The 20,494-nt window shown below is 53.0% G+C and overlaps 8 protein-coding genes across 8 annotated transcripts; 5 read left to right on the top strand and 3 right to left on the bottom strand.

The window, feature by feature from the left end:
• Positions 1 to 359: 359 nt before the first annotated feature.
• On the bottom strand, positions 360 to 3,215 carry A1O3_03537 (dolichyl-phosphate-mannose-protein mannosyltransferase; the record flags this gene model as incomplete). Its single annotated transcript, XM_007733673.1, has 3 exons — positions 360 to 821; positions 871 to 2,908; positions 2,962 to 3,215. The coding sequence occupies 3 exons, from the start codon at positions 3,213 to 3,215 to the stop codon at positions 360 to 362; spliced, it is 2,754 nt and encodes a 917-aa protein (XP_007731863.1).
• Positions 3,216 to 3,909: 694 nt separating this feature from the next.
• A1O3_03538 (uncharacterized protein) lies at positions 3,910 to 5,487 on the top strand (the record flags this gene model as incomplete). The annotated part of the gene is made up of 1 exon (XM_007733674.1): positions 3,910 to 5,487. The coding sequence occupies one exon, from the start codon at positions 3,910 to 3,912 to the stop codon at positions 5,485 to 5,487; it is 1,578 nt and encodes a 525-aa protein (XP_007731864.1).
• A 1,081-nt stretch (positions 5,488 to 6,568) lies between these two features.
• On the bottom strand, positions 6,569 to 7,943 carry A1O3_03539 (aquaporin rerated protein, other eukaryote; the record flags this gene model as incomplete). Its single annotated transcript, XM_007733675.1, has 6 exons — positions 6,569 to 6,999; positions 7,045 to 7,117; positions 7,174 to 7,215; positions 7,263 to 7,448; positions 7,499 to 7,685; positions 7,738 to 7,943. The coding sequence occupies 6 exons, from the start codon at positions 7,941 to 7,943 to the stop codon at positions 6,569 to 6,571; spliced, it is 1,125 nt and encodes a 374-aa protein (XP_007731865.1).
• Positions 7,944 to 9,344: 1,401 nt separating this feature from the next.
• On the top strand, positions 9,345 to 12,065 carry A1O3_03540 (uncharacterized protein; the record flags this gene model as incomplete). The annotated part of the gene is made up of 1 exon (XM_007733676.1): positions 9,345 to 12,065. The coding sequence occupies one exon, from the start codon at positions 9,345 to 9,347 to the stop codon at positions 12,063 to 12,065; it is 2,721 nt and encodes a 906-aa protein (XP_007731866.1).
• An 871-nt stretch (positions 12,066 to 12,936) lies between these two features.
• Positions 12,937 to 14,181, bottom strand: A1O3_03541 (uncharacterized protein; the record flags this gene model as incomplete). The annotated part of the gene is made up of 1 exon (XM_007733677.1): positions 12,937 to 14,181. The coding sequence occupies one exon, from the start codon at positions 14,179 to 14,181 to the stop codon at positions 12,937 to 12,939; it is 1,245 nt and encodes a 414-aa protein (XP_007731867.1).
• Positions 14,182 to 15,729: 1,548 nt separating this feature from the next.
• Positions 15,730 to 16,857, top strand: A1O3_03542 (uncharacterized protein; the record flags this gene model as incomplete). The annotated part of the gene is made up of 2 exons (XM_007733678.1): positions 15,730 to 16,199; positions 16,251 to 16,857. The coding sequence occupies 2 exons, from the start codon at positions 15,730 to 15,732 to the stop codon at positions 16,855 to 16,857; spliced, it is 1,077 nt and encodes a 358-aa protein (XP_007731868.1).
• An 844-nt stretch (positions 16,858 to 17,701) lies between these two features.
• A1O3_03543 (uncharacterized protein) lies at positions 17,702 to 18,686 on the top strand (the record flags this gene model as incomplete). The annotated part of the gene is made up of 3 exons (XM_007733679.1): positions 17,702 to 17,774; positions 17,844 to 17,928; positions 18,131 to 18,686. 3 exons carry the CDS (start codon positions 17,702 to 17,704, stop codon positions 18,684 to 18,686), a joined length of 714 nt encoding a protein of 237 aa, XP_007731869.1.
• Positions 18,687 to 19,525: 839 nt separating this feature from the next.
• On the top strand, positions 19,526 to 20,244 carry A1O3_03544 (40S ribosomal protein S7; the record flags this gene model as incomplete). The annotated part of the gene is made up of 2 exons (XM_007733680.1): positions 19,526 to 19,687; positions 19,795 to 20,244. 2 exons carry the CDS (start codon positions 19,526 to 19,528, stop codon positions 20,242 to 20,244), a joined length of 612 nt encoding a protein of 203 aa, XP_007731870.1.
• Positions 20,245 to 20,494: the final 250 nt, after the last annotated feature.

A 20,494-nucleotide genomic window follows, 5' to 3' on the forward strand; every position in this document is an offset into this window, starting at 1 on the left:
GAAGCGAAAACAAGTTGGACGCGGTTGGAAGTTCTAGGTAGTACTCGTAGTGAAGACCAGGTTGCAAGCGTGAGTGTACTTACTGTACTGTATATACGAAGCCATGTTTTGCTGCGTTGCTGGCGCGATTGTTGGCGGGGACTCTGAGTCTTGGAGCCTTTTTAGCCCGATTGTTTACAACAAGCCCGCCATCAGGAGCATACAGAACAACCACCTGGCTACATTCTTCTACAGCTCCTATCTGGTGCGCATACAGAGTATACATGTTGTATGGGATGACCCTGTTGTATTGTTTTTGTTATTACATTGCAGGTTGCCGTCATGTCTAAGACTCTTCCCCCCACCCCTGACTCGATCATTTATTTCGTCGCCTCGCTGGCATCACTCGCCGGTTTTGCTTTCCCATCGTCTCCCTTCTTCACTGAGCCACCTGCTTTGGCGTCTGCGGGTTGACTCCTTGCTTGCTCCTCTGCACCACCTTTCGTCGAAGGATTTTGTCCTTCTACGTCGGGGTGGTCCGGTGCAACACCAGCAGGATTGACCTCGTTGCCATACTCATCCACCATCCTCGTGCGTGTTTCGTATTTTGTCTGGAAGGACGCCTTACCCTCGGCCACCAACGCGGCGACTTGCGCTGCGTTCAACAAGTTGCCATCTTGATCACGATACTCTACATGCTCTTGTTTCGCGATCACACTGCCTTCACCCACCTGAGCGGTGACGGCAGAGGGAACTTCTTTCCTGTCGGATGCCACTTGGGCTGACGGTACGGTGGGAGTAGCGTCCCCGAATGCAGGAAGAGATGTTGAGTATGCTGCATACTATTGACAGTCAGTAACGGCGGTCGCCCAGATGATTTCCGCAACTTACATCTGTGTGGAAAGTATTGCAATCAAAGTCCCACGTGTCAAACAGCTTGACTTTCCTGCATTGATCTTGTGTCCAAGGATTGCCGTAGGCCAACGGAGCGAACAGGGTGAAGACCACAATTGCGAATGCGACGAAGAGCACAGCAATGGTGCGGCCGATCTCGGGATACTTCTTCAACCCCAAGAAAGCTATCCGATTGGCTGCAAAATCGAAGATCTGGCACAAGGCCATGATGGCAAAGTAGAGAGCCGGGAAATAGTGGTGCAAGAACAGTTGTCGTGCCATCAGATAGAAGGGGAAATAGTGGAATGCCCAGCCCAGTACGGTTTGCCCGATCTCATAATCAAACCGTTTGAAGGTGGTATCGGAGTAATCGTTGTAGCTGCGCTGCCAACGGAGGACGGAAATGCCCTTGAAGATGACATATGTCAGAATCGCCAGCGTGGAAGGCCACCAGATGGCAGGGTTTCCAATAAGATAGATTTGACGATGGTCTTTGCCCCAGAAGTTGATACCGCGTCTGAGGATCGGCCACGAACCAGGGCGAGAGTCCCACGCGTGTGACTCAACAAGGCCAGCATTGGTCTTCCACATGACTTTCTGCAACTCCCAGAATTTGCCCAGGAAACCGGGATCCCTATAGTTGACTTTCTCCACATCGTCTCCCAGCTTCGGATGCCAATTTTGTTCAACATACCAGACACTGTTGGGTAACGTGCCACCTTTGGCACAGGTCACCTCCTGTTGCTCAAACCCCCAATCGGGCAATTTGACCTTGTGCGAGAAAAGCACACACCCAGTCATGATGTGGACAAGCTTGAATTTGGTCTGAATGGTCCTTAGCCTCGTCTTGGCTTCTTCTCCGTCAGACATGGACTTGATGATTTCTACCCGGAATAGGTCGTTGGCGTCTCCATCAAACCCCTCGTAACCGTAGGCACTGACTTCGTTTTGCCATTCAGCCTCTGTAACGGGAGGTCGAACATCATGAGAATGGATACGGCGGTGTGTCATGATGTGGTAGAGTTTGATGACATCGCCATCCTTAATCCACGTCGGGTCCAGCTCATCCCACGCACGAGGCCCCGGGATCGTCACATTGTCTGCAGTAACCGGTTGGGTTTGATTCTCGATCAAGAAGATATTGTTTTCGTCCTTGTGGGGATAGAGGGTAACCTGTTGTTGCTTGCTTCCACCTGGATACATGTGCGAATGAGAGTGGATGTAGCCGCCTTGTGTGTTGTGATGTCGAATGGTTACCTCGCTGCCAAACGCCACGTCTGCAGGAGTGTCTGCCATCGCTTTGTTATTCAATGTTGCTTGGAACTCGGATGACATGAAACCATCTCCGTCTCCGGGATTGACAAGGCAAAGGAAGTGAATGCCAAACATGCCAACGTAGAAGGCAACTGGAATGACAATGAGGCAGAAGACTCGGGCGAAAAGGTGTTTGAACCACCTTCTCGGAGAGACATTGACATGGTCGCCGAGCAGAACCCAGAGTTGCAAAATCGTCAAGCTGCCCACCCATGCAATCGTGAAGAGACCGACCCATTTCACACTCACGGTTGCCCCGAGGCCGAGCCCCGTGGCTACAAGCCAGAACCACCAGCTGGCATCAAACGCCCGTTCAGGTCCCAGTTCATGCTGATTCGTGAAGCAGGTCCAAGCCAGGGCCGTGAATGCGGTGCAAGTGATCAGAGGCGAGTCGAGAAGAATCAGTCGAGACTGCGTAACCAAGCCATTTTCGAAGATCAAGAGTGCGGCCCCCAATGAAGCGGTAATTGTTTTACAGCCTGACGCCTTCAATGTCAAGAACATAGTGGGGATGGTTAGAATCCCAAGAATGGCGGGCAACAGGCGCATTGAAACATATGGAACCTTAGGCTCGAGGTAGTCCTTTCCAATGTCTTTAAAGTCAAAATCCCCCTTGAATCCTGCTGCCCAGCCTGCGAGCGTGATGAGGAGTTTCGCGAGAGGAGGATGGACATCCATGAAAAACTTGCCCTTGATGTACTTTGTCGCAAAGCCACCAAAACTACCGTTCTGTCAGTACACAATCCTGGTGTATAACCTCCTGCGGATACTCACTGGACTTCATCGAAGACCACACTGGTCGGTTGGTAGATCCTGAACAAGCGGACCACTGCAGCAACAATGGTCAACAGACCAATGACCTGGTAGTCAGAGGCCGGCAGGAGAAAAATATCGTTGTCTGACACTCCTTCCGATGCATAACTCTTCTTCTTGGGCGCAGCGGTCCTCGCAACGGCTGAGGCTCTCGGCGGAGCTGAAGAGCTCGACTTCTGTGCGGCCGCGCTCTTTCGGGGGGGAGCATACGCCATATTGAGAGGACACAGCTGGGGTACTCAGAAAGAAAGGTATGCTAGGAGGTGTAGGTAGGATAGGTCCGAATTGAAGAAGAGGCTGTGAAATGGGCTTGAGGGAAGTTCCGCCCTTATGAGAAGGAGAAACACGGTCAAAGAGAGACAAGAACGGGGAAAAGAAGAACCATTAACTAGTCAATCGACCTCACCGAGAGGATTGAAGAGGAACCCTCAAGGAAGAAAAAAGGCAAAGGGGTGGGATGCTGGATCAGGAGTAACACAGACAGTTAGGACAGTTGTTCTTGTGCCTCCGCAGCTGCGCCCGAATTGGGCTGTCAGTCAGTTAGCAGTGGTGGCACGGCTCCTGAGTCCTGACACATGCGCGTTTCCCAGCTAAAGATTTCGCGTACCGAAGCCTAAGGGCCCTAAGGCGCTCATGCACCGCCACATAGCCACCAGCCACAGTTTAGTTTGAGTTCGTCAAGCCATCGATTTTCCAGAGACGGCACTTCTCAGACTATTTTGATACCACTCCCTGTTCCCACTTCCTGCTCCAGCCAGCTGAGTTCTATTCTTCTCCGCCTACCTGGCCATCAAGCTCCGCAGATCTATCAATAGTCAGAGACGGAAGCGAAAGACTTGATCCGCGGGGCAGGGAGAAATCTTTGAGAGAACCGCACGGCAGTAGTGCACCCAGCAGCCAAACTAAATAATGGCGCAGAACGGAGCGGTCCCAGAGTTGCCAGAATCGGTCTCAAAGCCTCCTGAAGGAGTTGTCCTTCCCCCGAAGGACATACGAGCCATCATCGAAAAGACAGCAGGATACGTTGCTCGAAACGGACCTGTCTTCGAAGACCGCATCCGCGACAAGGAACAAGCAAACTCGAAATTTTCCTTTCTTGCACCCAACGATGCGTACGCGCCCTTTTATCAGTGGCGACTGTCGGAGGTGCGATCGGGACGAGGAACAGCTGTTTCAGCAGGAAGAGCAGGAGATGCCACACCAGTGCCCGAGAAGGCCAAAGGTCCAGAGCCTCCTCCAGAATTCCAATTCAGTGCCCGAATGCCGAACATCAGCGCGTTGGACCTCGAGGTGGTCAAATTGACCGCTCTACACGTCGCGCGCAAGGGGAAGAGTTGGATGACGGCTTTGTCGCAGCGGGAAGCGCGAAACTTCCAATTCGACTTCCTACGACCTCAACACTCGCTGTATAACTTCTTCCAACGCCTAGTTGACCAGTACACGCTGCTCCTGCAGACAGGACCAGAAAGCCAAAAGGCGGAGCAAGCGCGTATCCAAGTACTTCAGGCCAACATACAAGACCGGTTCCGCACCCTCAACCTTGCAAAGAAGCGCTCAGAGTACGTCAAGTGGCAAGAGACCCAGAAGCAGAAAAAAGAAGAAGCAGAAGAGGCGGAGCGGTTGGCATATGCCCAGGTTGATTGGCATGACTTCGTGGTTGTTGAGACAGTGCTTTTCACAGAAGCGGACGAACAAGCCGAACTCCCACCGCCGACGACGCTGAACGATCTTCAGAGTGCCAGTCTCGAGCAGAAAGCAATGATGAGTCTGTCTCGACCCGACATGCGTATTGAAGAAGCAATGCCCACCGACGATATGAATGGCTACGCCTATTCAGGAGGCTACAACGACCCGTATGCGCACCCTCAACCTCAACCTCAAGCACAACCACAAAACAACGGATGGGGTCACGAAGCACCTGTACCCGCCTACCCACCGTTTCCGGTACAGCCCCAACCTTCGCCTGCGCCACCTGCCGCTGTTCCCTCTCCTCGGCCTCCCCCATCAACAGCCTCTCCGGCCCCAGGCCAGCCTCCCATGCGTATCAAGTCAGACTACGTTCCGCGGGCACAACAACGTGCCACCCGCGGCGCTACGGCTTTATGTCCGAACTGCGGCCAACAAATTCCCGTTGCAGAGCTTGACGCACATCTGCGCATTGAACTGCTTGACCCACGTTGGAAGGAGCAGCAATCCAAAGCCGCTTCACGCTTCTCGACCACCAACCTCGGCGGTACCGATGTCGCAGCAAACCTCAAGCGCCTGCGCGCCAAGACTGACGGGACTGGTGCATCCGCTGACCCTGTGGCCGAAGCGGCGGCAAGGGTCTTGGGCGAGCAGGAAGACGAAGAGAGACGCAAGAGGATGCGGCTTGACGGTGCAGCTGATCCGACAAATCCCAGCCTGTATCCTGGTGCCAGTGTGCCGCAGCAGCCGCCCAATGTGCAAGAGCAGATTCGGCAAATCCATAACAAGTATAAATCTTGAAAAGGCATTCGCGATCAGAGATATTGACCACCATGGACCGTCAATGATGCACAGCAGCACGCCAGCGAGACAGCTTGCATTCAGTTCCGTTGATATAAAGGATATATCATTGAGAAACCGGCATGGGTGCACCTGTCTCCAAAAACATCGGCTGACTACGAGGCTGATATTATGGAGGGTTCGTCACGCCGGCGCCATAGCACGAAGTTCGTGCAAGGAGAAGGCTTGGGGGAATCTAACCCGTGACGGTGCCAACCTCAGATACAGGCTCAATCGCCCGTAGCCGGATTAAGTTGCTGTTGATCTGGTCGCTATCACTATTGCAGTCGAATACTTAAGGTTCCAGAAGACGCCGCTCACTTGATGCAATGTCCGTGAGTCAGTACCAGGGCTTCTGTCCCAAAGTGTTCGCCAGTGCTTTCGTGTCGAACGCTGTATGAAGCACCAAGGAGACGTTTCTGTGCTGCTCCCTTTCACTCTATCCAGATGGCAGCGAGCAAAATGCGGCCGCAGAGGTGGGGTCAACATCAGGATGGGACCATAGATTCAATAGTCTCAGGGGTGGAGGAGCTTTCTCAACCTGAGGACGATTTTGAAGAGAAAGTAGCCAGGCGGAAGTTGGCAGTTAGCATGAGACTGAAAAGAGAGTCAGGTCTAAGCAAGATGTGCTCTGGCCACAGTTCAAGGGCTTGGAGAGCCAAAGGCAGATTCACGAAAGTGGCTCTTGAATGAATCTATAATAACATCACAGTTCCACGTGCCTCGTGAGCTATAATAGAAGTTCGCTCCCGTCGTGTCATGCTCTCAACAATTATGACGATTCGAGCAGCAACCGCTTGAACATATCCGCTCACTAATAGTCCATAACCCTGATGCCATCACCTTTGGTCAGGGACCAGAGCGGAAAACCAGCAAACCTGCTTGAACGCGAGGGAGAGCGTACAGGGTATCCTCATAACAACACATATTGTCTGTACAGAAAAAAAGATGAGCTCCAAGATTCGGGAACAGAACGTGTCGGAAACAACTGTCATCTGCTAGGGCGCAGTGGATCTGGGGTCCAGCGGAGAATCCCCAGCATTTACCCATCCAACGTAGCCTTATGATGGACTGTTGCCGAAGCATCGGCATCACCATCCTTAGCTTCACCAGAGCCACGGCCGCCATATAGAGCTCGTGTTGGCAAGCGCGAGCTCGAACGACCTTCTTTGGAGGTTCGGGAGGCACCGTCTCTGGATGCAGCTGGTTCAAGCACAGCTGTGGGACTAACAACAGGTCGCGTCAAGTCTTCCTCAGGATGGTACGCGGTGGCCTCGAGGTCGTCGAAGTCTTGACCAGGATTTGCTGTCTGGTATTCAGCGCTCTTGATGAACCAGAAGAAGCCCGAAGCCACCAGTGACCCTAACAAAGGGCCAACCCAGTAAATCCAATGCTCACTAGGGAACGAGTGGTTGGCAACGCAAGGACCGAAGCTTCGAGCTGGATTCAAAGAGCCGCCCGTGTAATAGACCCCTTCGAAAGTCAGGTTGAGATACAAAGTATAAGGGTCCTCCTTACCGGCCAGCTCGGCGATGAACAAAGACAATCCAATTCCGACGGGAGCAAGGAATGTTCCCTTGTGTTTCTCGGCCTAGAATGAGAAGCTGTTAAGCAGTGACATGGCTGTGCGAATGTAGGGAAACATACAGCTAGCATGAAGATGGCGAAGACGAGCTGCGCTGTGAGGAACTGTGCTCATCTTTAGTTCTGTCCACAAAAGTCAAGTGTCGACGAACCATTTCGATAAACAGTCCCTGTGCCTTGCTCGTTCCCCCACTAAGGGAAGTAGTGACGGCGAGAGGGCCAGGAAACAGAGTCTTCACTACGCCTGCTGACGCCATGGCACCCAACATTTGAGCAATGAAGATCAAGCCCCCGCGAAGAAAGGGCACTGCACCGATCAGACACAAGCCTAGGGTAACCTGTGTTATGTCAATCGCCTCTTCCAAAAGATTGAGTTCCCCCCACTCACGGCTGGGTTGAATAGACCGCCTGAGATCCTGAAGAAGATCCAAGCATTGACGGCGAGGGAAAAGCCGAAACACAAGCTGATGTAAAGGAGCTGCGCAGGGTTCGGGCCTTGAGGCAGATTCGTGCTGGTACTACCAGTGGTGGTCTGAGGAGTATTGGCTACTTGCGTGCCTGCGAATGCGAAGAACCTGCAAAGAGACTTGTCAGCGTCAGCTGTTGGACTGGAGTTAGGATACTGACAAGAAGAGGAAGGTGCCGACAAATTCGCCAGCCATGGCGATGAAATGGTTTCGAAGGCCATCTGGCAACCTCGTAAATAAGGGACTCGGCTTTGGCTCTGGCATCTTCTCCTCCTCAAGTTCAGGTGTCGGGCCTTTTCCTTTATTTCTGCCTCTGCGGTCGAAAAGGCCTGGCAGGAAGCCAGATTTCATTTGAAGGTTTTCCATGTCCGTCCGTAACTGCCTGCCCAGAAGACAGAGTGGTTTACCCAAGAGGAAGGTAGGCTATGAGCGAGGGAAGGAGCAACTCGAATACGAGGTTCAGCGTGCTATTTGTGCCACGACGCAGAGTATGCCCAAGAGCCTTGACGGGCGTCTAGTCAGTATCCAATACTAAACAGAGCACCAACCCAGCCATGAAAGGACACCTCTGAAGGTGATATGTTTCGGTAGACGACATAGTGCTGCAAGAGGGATCCAACAAGGCGGTAGACAAGGGCTACCTAAGGTAAGCAAGGACGTGTCATGGATGGGGCCCAGCCTCCAGGAAAGACTGATGAGCCCTAAGTGGACGGCACACAGACGCCATCGAAGCCTACATTATGAGAAGACGGGGGTAGTGGTGATGGAGTTTCAACATGAACATGGGGATCGACACCATAGATGGGACGGTCATCGCCCAGAGGTCGAAAGTCGAGGTTGGCATGACGAAAGAGGCAGATGCAGACAGCCTCCACAGGCATCAATTGGGGATGGTGCCCTTGTGGTGGCCGCCTAAGTGGCAGCTCGCTGCCCCCAATCAGCGAAATCAAACTCGCCAAACCTGCACCTAGCCAGTAGCCACGGGGGCACCTTCCATGGTTCTGGACCACCCCCCCCAGCTTCGCTGTCTGGGCATCTCGTATGCATGGACGGGCTTCATCCTTAGCTTGGAGTTGCGGATGCACCTAGCGGGGCTCATCACGAACTTGTTATCCCAGTACTCCGTAAAATGTCATGAGCCAGATTGCCTTTGGACGCGCAGTCGTTCGCCATCCGAAATTGGTCCTTGCAGAGAAGCGCAAGAACTCCGTACATTATCATGCGTTGGTCATTTCGAAAGTCAGGGTGTGGTGCTACGTATGTGCAGCCCAGTAGAGAGCGGCATCAGGCAGGGAGACCGTTCAGATAGGCATGGAGATAGGTGCTGTTTAGCACAACGGTTCTTATTTTAACAGTCCGAAGCCTGCAATTACTGGGGATCGTGCCACCTAGCGTGTCAGACAGTTAGTGGGCATGTTGTATCCGTACTCCGTAGAGTCTCCGCAGGCTTTAAGGGTTCTCACGTGATCTCGCCCAGGCTGTACCGTTCAACGGCAACAAGGATGCCTTGCGGCAGGCCATGCCTTTGTGAGGCAAAACTTGGCCAGTCTACCTGGTACTTACATACAACTATCAACCTACCCATACAATTCAATCGACTCACCCTCGTTTTGCCGCCCTCCACATCGCAGACGTCGTGGATCATTTGTGCGACTTCAGTTCTGTTCAATTCCTCCAGGCCTTGCCCACTATTCAGGCGCATGGCGTTTCAGTGTTTCTCTCCTTAACCACTGGCCCGGACGTTTGCCAATTCAACCCCTCTCCACCATGCGTCCTCTCCGCTTCCTGCTGCTCCTGGTGTTTTTCATTGCCCTGCCTATAGTATTGACTTGCTGGTCAATATTCTCTGCCTCCGACGGCAGCGCCGCTGATTCCTTCCATGCCGGATACACCACCAGATCGAGTCGCCTGCGAGCCCTGTTTTCCTTCTCGACCCCCTCCTCCCTATTCCCGCCTTCCGCTGTCATCAGTCTAACGAACGACAATTCGACTTTCTTTTTGGCTAGGCCCGCTGCTTTCGGCCCTAGTCTGCCATCGAGAGGCCTCAGTGGCCAACTATGGGTTGGAAAGGGATTTGGAGATGATGCTCTGCTGAAAGAGGAGAACATTCATATTGTTGGGTGGGAGTTGGGCTGTTCCGATGTACCAGGGTGGGGCGAGGAAATCTCAAAACGAATACAACATCTCCCGTCGGTCGACAAGAGCCAGGGGAGATCCAAAGAGCCTCGAAATCTTGAAAAGCATGCACAGCAGGATGAAGCCGATCGTGATGTACTCACGTCTGTGGACGCTCTGCCGCCGGCTGATGACGGCACTGATGACTATCTACACCATCCACTGCCCGATTCGAACCCTGCCACTCCTGCTCAGCCAGGAGAGCCTGCAAATATTGACCCTTCAGACAAACCCAAGAAGGCTACACACGCTGATATTGAGTCTTTGCAAGAAAGCGCAGATATTGCAGGGAAAATCGTGATGTTAAGCCGAGGAGGCTGTGGATTTTTGGAGAAGGTCAAATGGACGCAACGTCGTGGCGGCGTTGCCCTTATTGTTGGAGATAATGAACGAGGAGGACAACTGACGATAATGTACGCCAAAGGCGACACATCAAACGTGACGATCCCTGCGGTGTTCACCTCATACACTTCGGCCCATCTGCTTTCCTCTCTCGTCCCGCCAGAATCGGGGGAGGACGAGGAAGGTGCAGTGAAGGGGTCCGACAAACCTTCGAAAGGCTCACTAAACTCGGACAAGAGTGCAAACCAAAAGCAGCAGGCCGGCAAGCCAGTTTTCACTTCAACCAAGCCAGGCACGCGAAAACCGACTATTGTGCCGGCTGGAGGGACTGGAAGCAACCCTGCTGATGAAGACAACAATTGGGTGAATAATGTGCTGTCCAAGATAGGCCTGAGCGAAAGTTCTCCTTTCTCACATGCTGAGGACAGCCGCCGACCGCCTAGCAGTGGCAACATAGACTGGGTCCTAGTGGAAGACTGGGACGATGAGATCTCTCCAAAGGCTATAAACAAAGCCAACACGGCATCCAATGTCGCTACCATGTCGACATCCGCATTGAAGGCCAAATCTACAACCTCCAAGCGAGCTGGAGGAGACGATTTTGTGATAGGTGTTCAAGATTGGCGAGATACTGACCTTGTGGCCCCCAAACCTACAACTGGCTCAAGCGAAGCTACTTCGAAGGCAAAGAATGGAAAAGAAGCTCCCGGTGATACACCTAATTCTGTAAAAACCTCGACTGACCCAGAGGCGACCTTGAAAGGCGGCAGCATCACTCCTGGAAGCGGCGAGTATGACCACGAGAAGTCCGATCCACCGAGTCGCTTCCACCGAGGAAGTGGGCAAGCAAGACAGCAATCAGATACCGCCAGCAATCGTCATGGGAACGCCCCCGCTAGGGGTTCGTGGCTTGATATTTTCAGATCGCAAGCATCTGCGAAAGAAGGTTCCCAGAGAGGAGAGTCTGAAGGCGAGAAGGAAACTAAAGATCAAAAGGAGAAGAACCTCCTCAAGCCATTGCACGAAGGAGACGAGGCATACCCAGGGTTGTGGGTGACTCTAACGCCCACCAGTGTGTCCACGAGTCCGTTCTTCGACACTCTCCTTGTGCTCGTCGTTAGCCCTCTTGTCACTTTGACGGTCGTATATGGAATGTTGCTCCTTCGCTCACGAATTCGACGAAGGAGGTGGCGAGCACCCAAATCTGTCGTTGAGCGATTACCAGTGCGTACGTATCATACGATCTCTGCGGCTTCATCCACCACTTCATCGCATGTGGCGTCGCCTGATAGCTCTTCGCCAACATCCCCGCTGCTGATGTCGACAACACAAAACGTCTCCCAGAGACCTCGACCTCGCTCCCAAACTACCAATGGCATCTTTCCCAGTTTGAGTCCGGATAGCTCGCCACAGTTTAGGAGTCCGACAGAGAAGCAAGCAACCAAGTTTACGAAGCGGAAGCGATACACAGGCCGGCAGGTTGAGTGCGTTGTCTGTCTTGAGGAATATGTCGATGGTGAAAGCCAAGTTATGTCCCTTCCCTGCGGCCACGAATTCCATGCCGAGTGTATCACACCCTGGCTCGTGAATCGTCGTCGCACATGCCCAATATGCAAAGGCGATGTGGTCAGGAGCTTAGCCCATGCGAATCTAGCACGGTTTGACGATGCGCCGATGGAAGGTGAGCAGACGAGTGACGACGTCCAAGATCGTGTTGCGCAGACCAGCAACGAAGAGCCCAGTGCCGCGATTCCTATCCCTGCTGGAGGCCGAGATGGCGAGATTCACGGAGCTGTTGACGAAGATATTGAGCGGGGTCACGATATTGATGCCCCTTTACTGGGCGAGTCTTTAGCAGGCCAGCAACAAAACCCGGCACGACAGTCTGTGTGGAGGAATCTCAGTGCAAGCGTCAGCCGTCTAAGTGGCGACACGCTCTGGAGGCAGACCCCGGTTGATCGGAATCGATGATTGCAAGCCAGATTCGACAAGAGAGCTTGGTTTCTTCGTTTGTGTTTATATTCATTCGCCTACAACGCCATCAGTACCTTTGTACTGACCATTAGCGGGGGGAGTGACTGAGTTTGTGCAAGGAGTTTAGGGGTTGAAGGGGTCATCGAAGTCGACGGATGCTAGGCATAGGCTCGTTCACTTGGACCGCCACATATGAAGTCGGGGCCACAGATTGTATTGTATTCAGTCGCTACAGTCGTAGACAGCCAACCCAGTTTCTACATCCTGTAGAGGCAAGGATATATGTAAGCGCCAGCACACTCATTCCGCATTGCATCACATCGTATGTACTCCGTACATTTATGTACCGATACACACCCATATCATCAGACGTGTACTCCACTGCCTTAATTGCTGTTGAGCACTCTCCTTTCTAGGGCTCTTCAGCCCAGCATCTCGATTCGCTGGGCGGTTCACATATTTGGGCCCCAGAGCTGCGGTTTGGCTTTCAAGCTGCGGTTGCACGAATGCGCACACAGAAGGAAGCCTCACTACCCTATTCCCGTCTCTGCTGTCTAGCCCCATACTCCAGCTCAATGTATGGCGGATTGCTTTGACAAGCTGCGCCGTCACAGGTAGGAGGATGGTAGTCAAGTCGGCATCCGGGAATTCGGGCAGGTCGTTCTTCTTGCCGGTTGTGACCACCGTCTAGGGTCTTCGATGGATCTTGGTTTTTAGGCAACGTTATTGCTTCGATGGCAGGTAGGAGCTAGGACTTTAGGCCCAAGGCCTTCAATCGTCCGGACGCTGAGAACGTGCCTTCACCATATATATTCTGAATGAACGTCCCCGGCGTGAATCGCCACTAGCTCCTCACAAAGGTCCTGCGTTAACTCACTTTGGGAAAGGGTGACCACTTTGCCGTATGGCTGGCGCGAGCAATCCACCTCAGCTCCTGGGGGCTCTTTGCTTTATTGCCCGCGGGTGGGAGCTCGGGAACGCCCTCTGGATGCTGCTCATCAACGCGATAATGTCGGCTGACAGGTGCTAGGCCGCTGAGATCTGGCTTGGAGGGCTGCAGTGAGACGGGCATCTCCCAACCCTCAGGCGCAGGGATCTCGACCTTCTGGCCGGTTTTGTCATCGATCACGAAGTGTCGAGCAGGTAGAACCTCCACGGCCTTGATCGGCTGGACGTATGTATAATAATGATCCACGTGGATGTCTCGTGTAATGTTTTCTTGGACGATCTCCTTGGTCCGATTTATCACAACTTCATGTGTCACGGCTGGATGCATGGTCTCCTCGACATCAGTGTGTTCGCTGGTCCCGGGCCTGAATCCTGGCGGGAGGAGAGTATGCATGTTCGACCGTGAGGTAGTCGGTTCAGCCGGAGGGTTGGCAGCGTCCGCTGGCATTGTATTTCTCTGGCTGGAGGTGCGTGGAGATGGAATGTGGTACAAAGGGTTCAAGGGAGAAGGGTCGTTCGGTGCTAGAGGAAGATGACGTGGTGTTCTCTGGCGGGGGGTGGCCGGGGCTTGCCCAGGACTGGTAGAACTGGTGGAAGGAGATGAAGAAAAGGACGAAGATGATGATGATGTTGTTGACCCTCCTCGCAAACCACTGTTTGGTGCAACGTCGGACACAGCCGGCTTGGGTCTTATGGAGAGGATACCGTTCGGTGCTGATGCAATTCTCCGATCGTTCTCAGGATGGAGATATCCCTGATTCGATAGCGGTCGGTCGGCAGTCTGAGGACGGGGCTTTTTGCGCAGTGAAGACGAACGGTGGGGGATAGCCTGCTCTGAGAGTTGAGGCAAGGCCGTGAGCCTCTGCTGATCGATCTGTTTTCCGTGGGTCGCAGGCGAAGCGTAGGCCATAGCAGGCGTGCTGGCCGAGGTCTTCAACGAACGTGCCGACGGCCGTTTTTGGAGGCGACTGCTCGAGCGAGAACGACTTGGACTTGGGCGGTCTCCATGATCAGTAGCAGCAGCACCTGATGGAGAAGTCGTCGGATTCCTAAAGGCCAGGCTCTGTTCCAGGTGCTCGGACTTGGGTTTAGATTTGTCCTTGTCGCCGTTGCGGCTACGGCTGTGGCTGCGGCTTCGGCGACTCTGGTGAGAGTCGTTGCGCATGACGTACTCCGTATGAAAGACCCGGCGACCCGTGTCTGGTGGCTCTGAGTCTGCACTATTCGAAGGGACCCCTTGTCATTGACCCTCTAGCGACGTTGTCCTGCCGCTGTCATGTCCATTCACAGAGTACGGAGTACGGAGCATACCCTATCGATTTAACTTCTAGAAGAGCACGAGCAGAATCGTCCCCCTGGGGGTGGCCAGCCAACAGCCAACATCACATGGCCCCTAAGCCCTAAGCCTGCGCACCACTGCACCCTTGACCTTTTTTCTCCCACCCTGCACCACAGAAACCAGGGGCGAAGACAACTTCCGCGTCAGACTTAGACCGCCTTGTTCGCAGTGTGACCGCCGAACACAGTTCCAACGGAGGCCATAATTAGTTGGCCGCGCACGTTGGGTTCTCCATATGCCCACCGTACGACTCAAGGTCTAGAAAGCGATTGGCTAGTATACGACCTTGGTGCAGACGAGCCTTCAGAGGCCAAAAACATCAGAAACTAGACCAGAGCCGTCCTCCAGAATAGTCGTTCGCACAAGCCGTTGGGAGTTAGTGGCCCTCCTAGAGGAATGGATACCCTGTCCCGTCTGACAGAAGATCTGAACAGATCGACAGGCAACTCTGAAAGGGAAATCCAGTCAGACTCGATCAGTTTGTTCAGCTGGGGCTGCCCCAGAGACTGAAGCATGAGCTCAGGAGCCCGAAACGGAACTATTTTGGACCGGGGCCCCCCCTGCCTGTGGCTTTGCTCCTCAAATACCAGCCGTGGCTTGGACCAACTTCTTCCCGCTCGCCACAATTTCCACATCACTTTACTCATTTCTTCATCACGAACGGCCCATCATGACGCAGTCAGACGGCACAGCAGCTGAGATGTTGTCCTTTCCAAGCTGATCTCGTCATTTTACGATTCACAAGCCTGGGGAGTGGATGCCTTGCGCAACCTCCAACCATGGAAAGCGAGTTGTACCAGAGAATGTTAAGCCTAGGCCGCCTGCCAGAAGTACTATTGCGGCTTTATTGCTTGACTGCCGGAGTTGCAGCAGCAGCATCACAACGTCAATGACGATCCTCGCCGGTCTGTGGTCCTCTAATGTCTGGGACACGGCAACTGCAAGGTCGACTCCTCTTCTGCATGACACAAGCTAAGGTCCAATATGAGCTCAATACTGTGCCTGCAGCGTGTATGGGGTAGAGCACAAGCCACTTCATCTAGAGCCGATGTGAAGACGGATGAGGTAGGCGCGCCCCCCGTCACCAATTGAGGCAGCTCGTGTCTGGATATCTTGTGTGAGGACCTCCTAGATCACAACGTCAGTGGTTGGTAGGTCAAGGTCGGGTATGGAGGATGATATCACAGCTCTTCTGTGACGCCTGTGACATTATCTCATACCATGGTTGACATCCATGTTACCTCATGTCGATGGCTGAAAAGCATAAATTGAGCTGTCTTCCGCTACCCTCCATTGACACTGATTCCCACACACTGTTTACTCTTGACCTTATCCTTCTAACCCAATTCTAATCCAAGTATAACCGTCGCAACAATGGAAGCCGCCAAAGCTGCCGTGTCGAAGTTCACCTCTCACAGAGGTCACCACACTACGGTAGACGAAACTGTCCAACCCGCCATCACCCGTGAGACCGTCAAGCCTGTCCGTCATGAAGAAGCTCAACAGGCTATCGACCGTGAGGTCCACCAACATCACTACCATACCACTGTTCAACCGCTTGAGCACAAAGAACAACTCCCCGAGAAGCATACACACAACCTCCTTCCAACCGAGCACCGGGAATATCGTCACGAAAATGAGGGCGAGATCAAGCAGAAAGTACAAGCCGAACTTGGGCACTTCAAGGACACCAGGAATGTCCATGAAGTCCGTGAAACACAATCAGCTGCTCCCGCCGTAACCGGGGAACATGTCCACCATCATGTCCACGAGACTGTGGTGCCAGTTGTACACAAAGAAACGATTCAACCCGAGGTTGTTCACACCACTATTCCCGTGCATGAGTAAGTTTCTTTTTGATCCATGCTACTTACTATTACTGACAAACCTACCAGGAAACATCATGCTGCCAGCCAGCATCACGGACTCTCTGCTCTGCCCATGAAAACGCTTGACGAGTTCAACCGCTCTGGTGGAGTGCTCACCGGTGGAAAGCATGACAGTCATGAAGAGTACGATGGTGCGCCTCGCCCATACAACGACAAACTACAGACCAATCTACAGAAGCTTGGTTTGAGCGAGACTGGTGCGACTACTGGTCATCATACTGGCCATCATGCTGGCGTCGAAGCAGGTCGATCTCAGCATGGTTCAGGCTTGAGAGATCAGAGAACTGGACTTGGTGGTGTTGAAGGTCGCCGCGAAGAATATGGTACTGGTGTTGGGGATCGCACTGGTCATCATGGCGGTCTCGACGATGGTCGCACTCAACAAGGATCAGGCTTGAGAAACCAAGGAACTGGACTTGGTGGTGTTGAAGGTCGCCGCGAAGAATATGGTGCAGGTGTTGGTGATCGCACTGGTACAGGTGTTGGTGATCGCACTGGCAACCAGTACAATACTGAAACTTCTACTGGCACCAAGACTAAGCCGAGCTTGATGGATCGTTTGAACCCACGCAAAGATGCGGACGGTGATGGCAAAGCTGGTCTTGGTGACTAAATGGATGGAACTGTCAAACGTCCATCATGTCCGGAGCCTTTCAAAGCTTGTCGAAGGTTAATGGATAGGTTGGAAAATATACAGGCGAATACGAAATAATAATCCTACTGTTCGGGCGATTATGGTCAATTGGACTCTGAAGACAAATTCCTGCCCCCTCTAAACTCCAATAGAATGTTGGACATGGTATTTGTTGCTAAATCCTACTGATGCATGCTCTGGTACGCAGGAATATGTTGAGTATGATTCAACCAGACATAACCCTATCCACATCGCTCAAGTGGATTAGTCAACTTCGAGCATGAGATGGCATTCTGAAGTACCAACCCCAACATGTAGATGGACACACCAAGGTCTGTCGGAAACCGTCGGCTATGATCGGCAACGATGTCGAAGGAACAGCGTGCTTGACACGACACATACTCCGTATAACAGTACTCAGCGCCCGAGTCTCTCGTCTCAGGAGCCTTAGCCGCATCGTCTCATCGGACAGTGACTAATGGATGGTAGTCGGTACGTGTGTAGGTGTAGGTGAGAATGTCATCCGAAGGGCTGAGTGTGGGTTATCCCGACTATTTCCTGCAAAGGGCCAATGGGAGCTCGATGTCGAGATATGAGTAAACATACTCGTAGACTGGATCGAGATAGATATAGTGTCCTCACCATCCACTACTTTGCCGGCCAACTTTGCCATCCCGACCAGAAAGAAATTCGTCACATCCCCTGCGACTGTATATCGGTCCGTCCCTCAGCTATCTCCCCCCTCATTACTTCACTCTCGAGATAAAATCCTGAACATAAAAGGGAAGAGGAGAGCGTCCCGTCACAGCTCACTCGTACCACCATGTCTGACGAGATCATTCTGTACGACCTGCCCTCCCGCCAAGGGAAAGCCTGGAGTCTGAACACGTGGAAGAGTGAGTCTTGTTCCAGACCTCTTCAAAGTGAACAATTCGATCGTCTGACAAGTGGCCGTCTTCATGCAGCACGATTGGCTCTTAACTTCAAAGGCCTCCCGTATAAGACCGAGTTCGTCGAGTATCCGGACCTTGGACCGTTGTTGGAGAAAGCGTGAGTTGCAGTCCCAACGGTAGCCGAATACATTGTCCTCATTGCCATGGGTTTGTGGTCGTGCTCATACTCGCCTGGTCTCGATTCATGACCCCTGGTTCTGTGTACCTGATGCGTCGTGTCTCAGTCTATCTATGTCCCGTTGCCTGGAATTCTTGCAAGAAGATTCTCGCACTGACTGACGATATGTGCGCTCGACTAGTGGCGTCCCGCCGAATGCAACGGGGATCAAATATACCTTGCCAACCATCCGGCTACCGGACGGCCGCTACGTGATGGAGTCACGCAAGATCGCAGACGTCCTGGACGCAGAGTACCCAGAGCCCTCACTGCGGCTAGACTCGCCGTATCAGGCTCGCATCGAGGCGCTCATTACGGCCCTGCAGCCGAAGATACGACCCATCTTCGCCCCGCTCATCCCCAAGTCCTACCTCAACCCGGTGTCACAGAAGTACTTTGTGGCCACGCGGGAGGCTGACATTGGTATGCCTTTGGACAAGTTCCACGAGGGTGCCGACAATGCTTTCAATGACACCAAACCTCTGATCAAGCAGTTCGGTGATCTGCTCGACGAGCATCCTGGTGGCCCGTTCTTCCTAGGCAGCGAAGTCAGCTACGCTGACTTCGTAGTGGTTGGCTTGGTTAGGATGCTGGAGGGCATAGGCTGGGCGGAGAAGTTCTTTGCCTTGGATGGCGGACAGCAGATTAAGAGGCAATATCATGCCGCTGCCAAGTGGTTGGAGAGGGATAGTTATTAAACCTAGCCTATTCCGTAGTAGACGAATGTCCAGTTGATGTTGGTAAGCGCCAGACGAGTTGTTGAGCCCATCAGGTTGAGATGCTCTCCGCACCGATACCATGGTGAAGTTTAAGTTCTTCTGTGGCCTCTCTTTGACTCTGAGAAAGCCCGATCACGAAGGGTCGAAACCCCTCCATGGCGAGGGGTGGCAGGGCCGAATGGTGCACGCCGGAATGCTCAGTCTGGTTGCTCTGGGTAGCCGTTGTAGACCGCCTGCCCTAAGCCTGGTGATTTGTAGGCCTTGAACAATTCTCATCACAGGCTAGTCTCGAGACATCGCCGCGTGACAACTGGGAAAATGTCGTGATCTGAGGCCATGGCACTGTTCACCACAGTAAGTACGTAGGCACTCAACAATCGTGCTCACGCCATCCACATCACGGTTAGGTGACACGCCACGATACAGACAGAGTTATCCGGAGTAAAACGCGAGTCCTCGGTTGACAACGTGGGTAATGAATGTTACGTATTTAGATACGTTATTGGGAGCGACGCGGAAAAGGGGCCAGTTGCCATCCATCAAGAAATGCCTCGAAGTAGCCAGGGGTGAGCCCAAAGCTACAGCGAAGCATATGGCTGCTGTGCCGCCACTCTCCGGACAGCCGTTCAACAGTGCGGCGCAGCTTCCTGTTTCGGCGATTAGGGCAACGAAAATCTTGGCGCTCAAATACACCTTGGCCGTCAACCGCAACCGATGAAAGTTCAGTGTGTCGACTGAAGGAACAATCCAGCACCACATCTGCAAATCCGAGACAACAGGCTGTTGGAGAAGAATTCCCAGTCCTTCCAGTCGCAATCATGTCTCAACCGGCCCTGAACAAGATCGCCCACAACAGCCCCTCGAGGCAAAACCCGTCCGAGCTGGAAACCAGCATCGCAACTGCCCTCTATGAACTCGAGACCAACATCCCAGACCTGAAGTCGGCCTTGAGACCGCTTCAATTTGTCTCTGCTCGCGAGGTATGACCAATTTTGCTGCTCAGACAATTCCTACCGAGCGAGGAGCAATACGCCAATGGCATGAAATTAAAGAATTGGATTAACTAACTTGGGTTCGAACTATACAGCTCGAAGTCGGCCACGGCAAACGCGCCATCGTGGTCTTTGTCCCGGTTCCTCTCCTGGCCGGATTCCACAAGGTCCAGCAACGTCTGATCCGTGAGCTCGAAAAGAAGTTCTCTGACCGCCATGTCATCTTTATCGCTTCGCGCCGCATCCTCCCCCGCCCCAAGCGCTCCAACCGATCTCGCTCTTCGCAGACCCAGAAGCGTCCTCGCAGCAGAACCCTGACCGCCGTTCACAACGCCATCCTCGAAGATGTCGTCTACCCCGTCGAGATTGTGGGAAAGAGACTCCGAACCAAGGAGGACGGAAGCAAGGTCCTGAAGGTCGTTTTGGACGAGAAGGAGCGCGGTGGTGTGGACTACAGACTCGACACCTACTCCGAGGTCTACCGGAAATTGACCGGTCGTGTTTGTGGCTTCGAATTCCCTGTCAGCAGCGCTGTGGACTATTAGATGCTGGCAAAAGGGGCATGGAACGGTGAAGGCACGTCGATAGGTGGTGGTTAGAGCTGGCAAAAACGAAATGGAATGACCAATCCAGGATCAGGTGCATGCTGGCAGCGGTGTGGTTTATCACTTTGCATGAAAATGGTTCAGAATTGTGACATGCAATGATAGCATTGTGCCTAGGTGGAACCAACGCGCAAATACTTGATCAATTCAATCAAAACTAGTCCAAAAACTCAGGATCGGCAAGAAGGCG

The sequence above is a fragment of the Capronia epimyces genome (genome assembly GCF_000585565.1).
Source record: "Capronia epimyces CBS 606.96 chromosome Unknown aczIQ-supercont1.3, whole genome shotgun sequence".
In the NCBI taxonomy this organism is placed as follows: domain Eukaryota; kingdom Fungi; phylum Ascomycota; class Eurotiomycetes; order Chaetothyriales; family Herpotrichiellaceae; genus Capronia; species Capronia epimyces.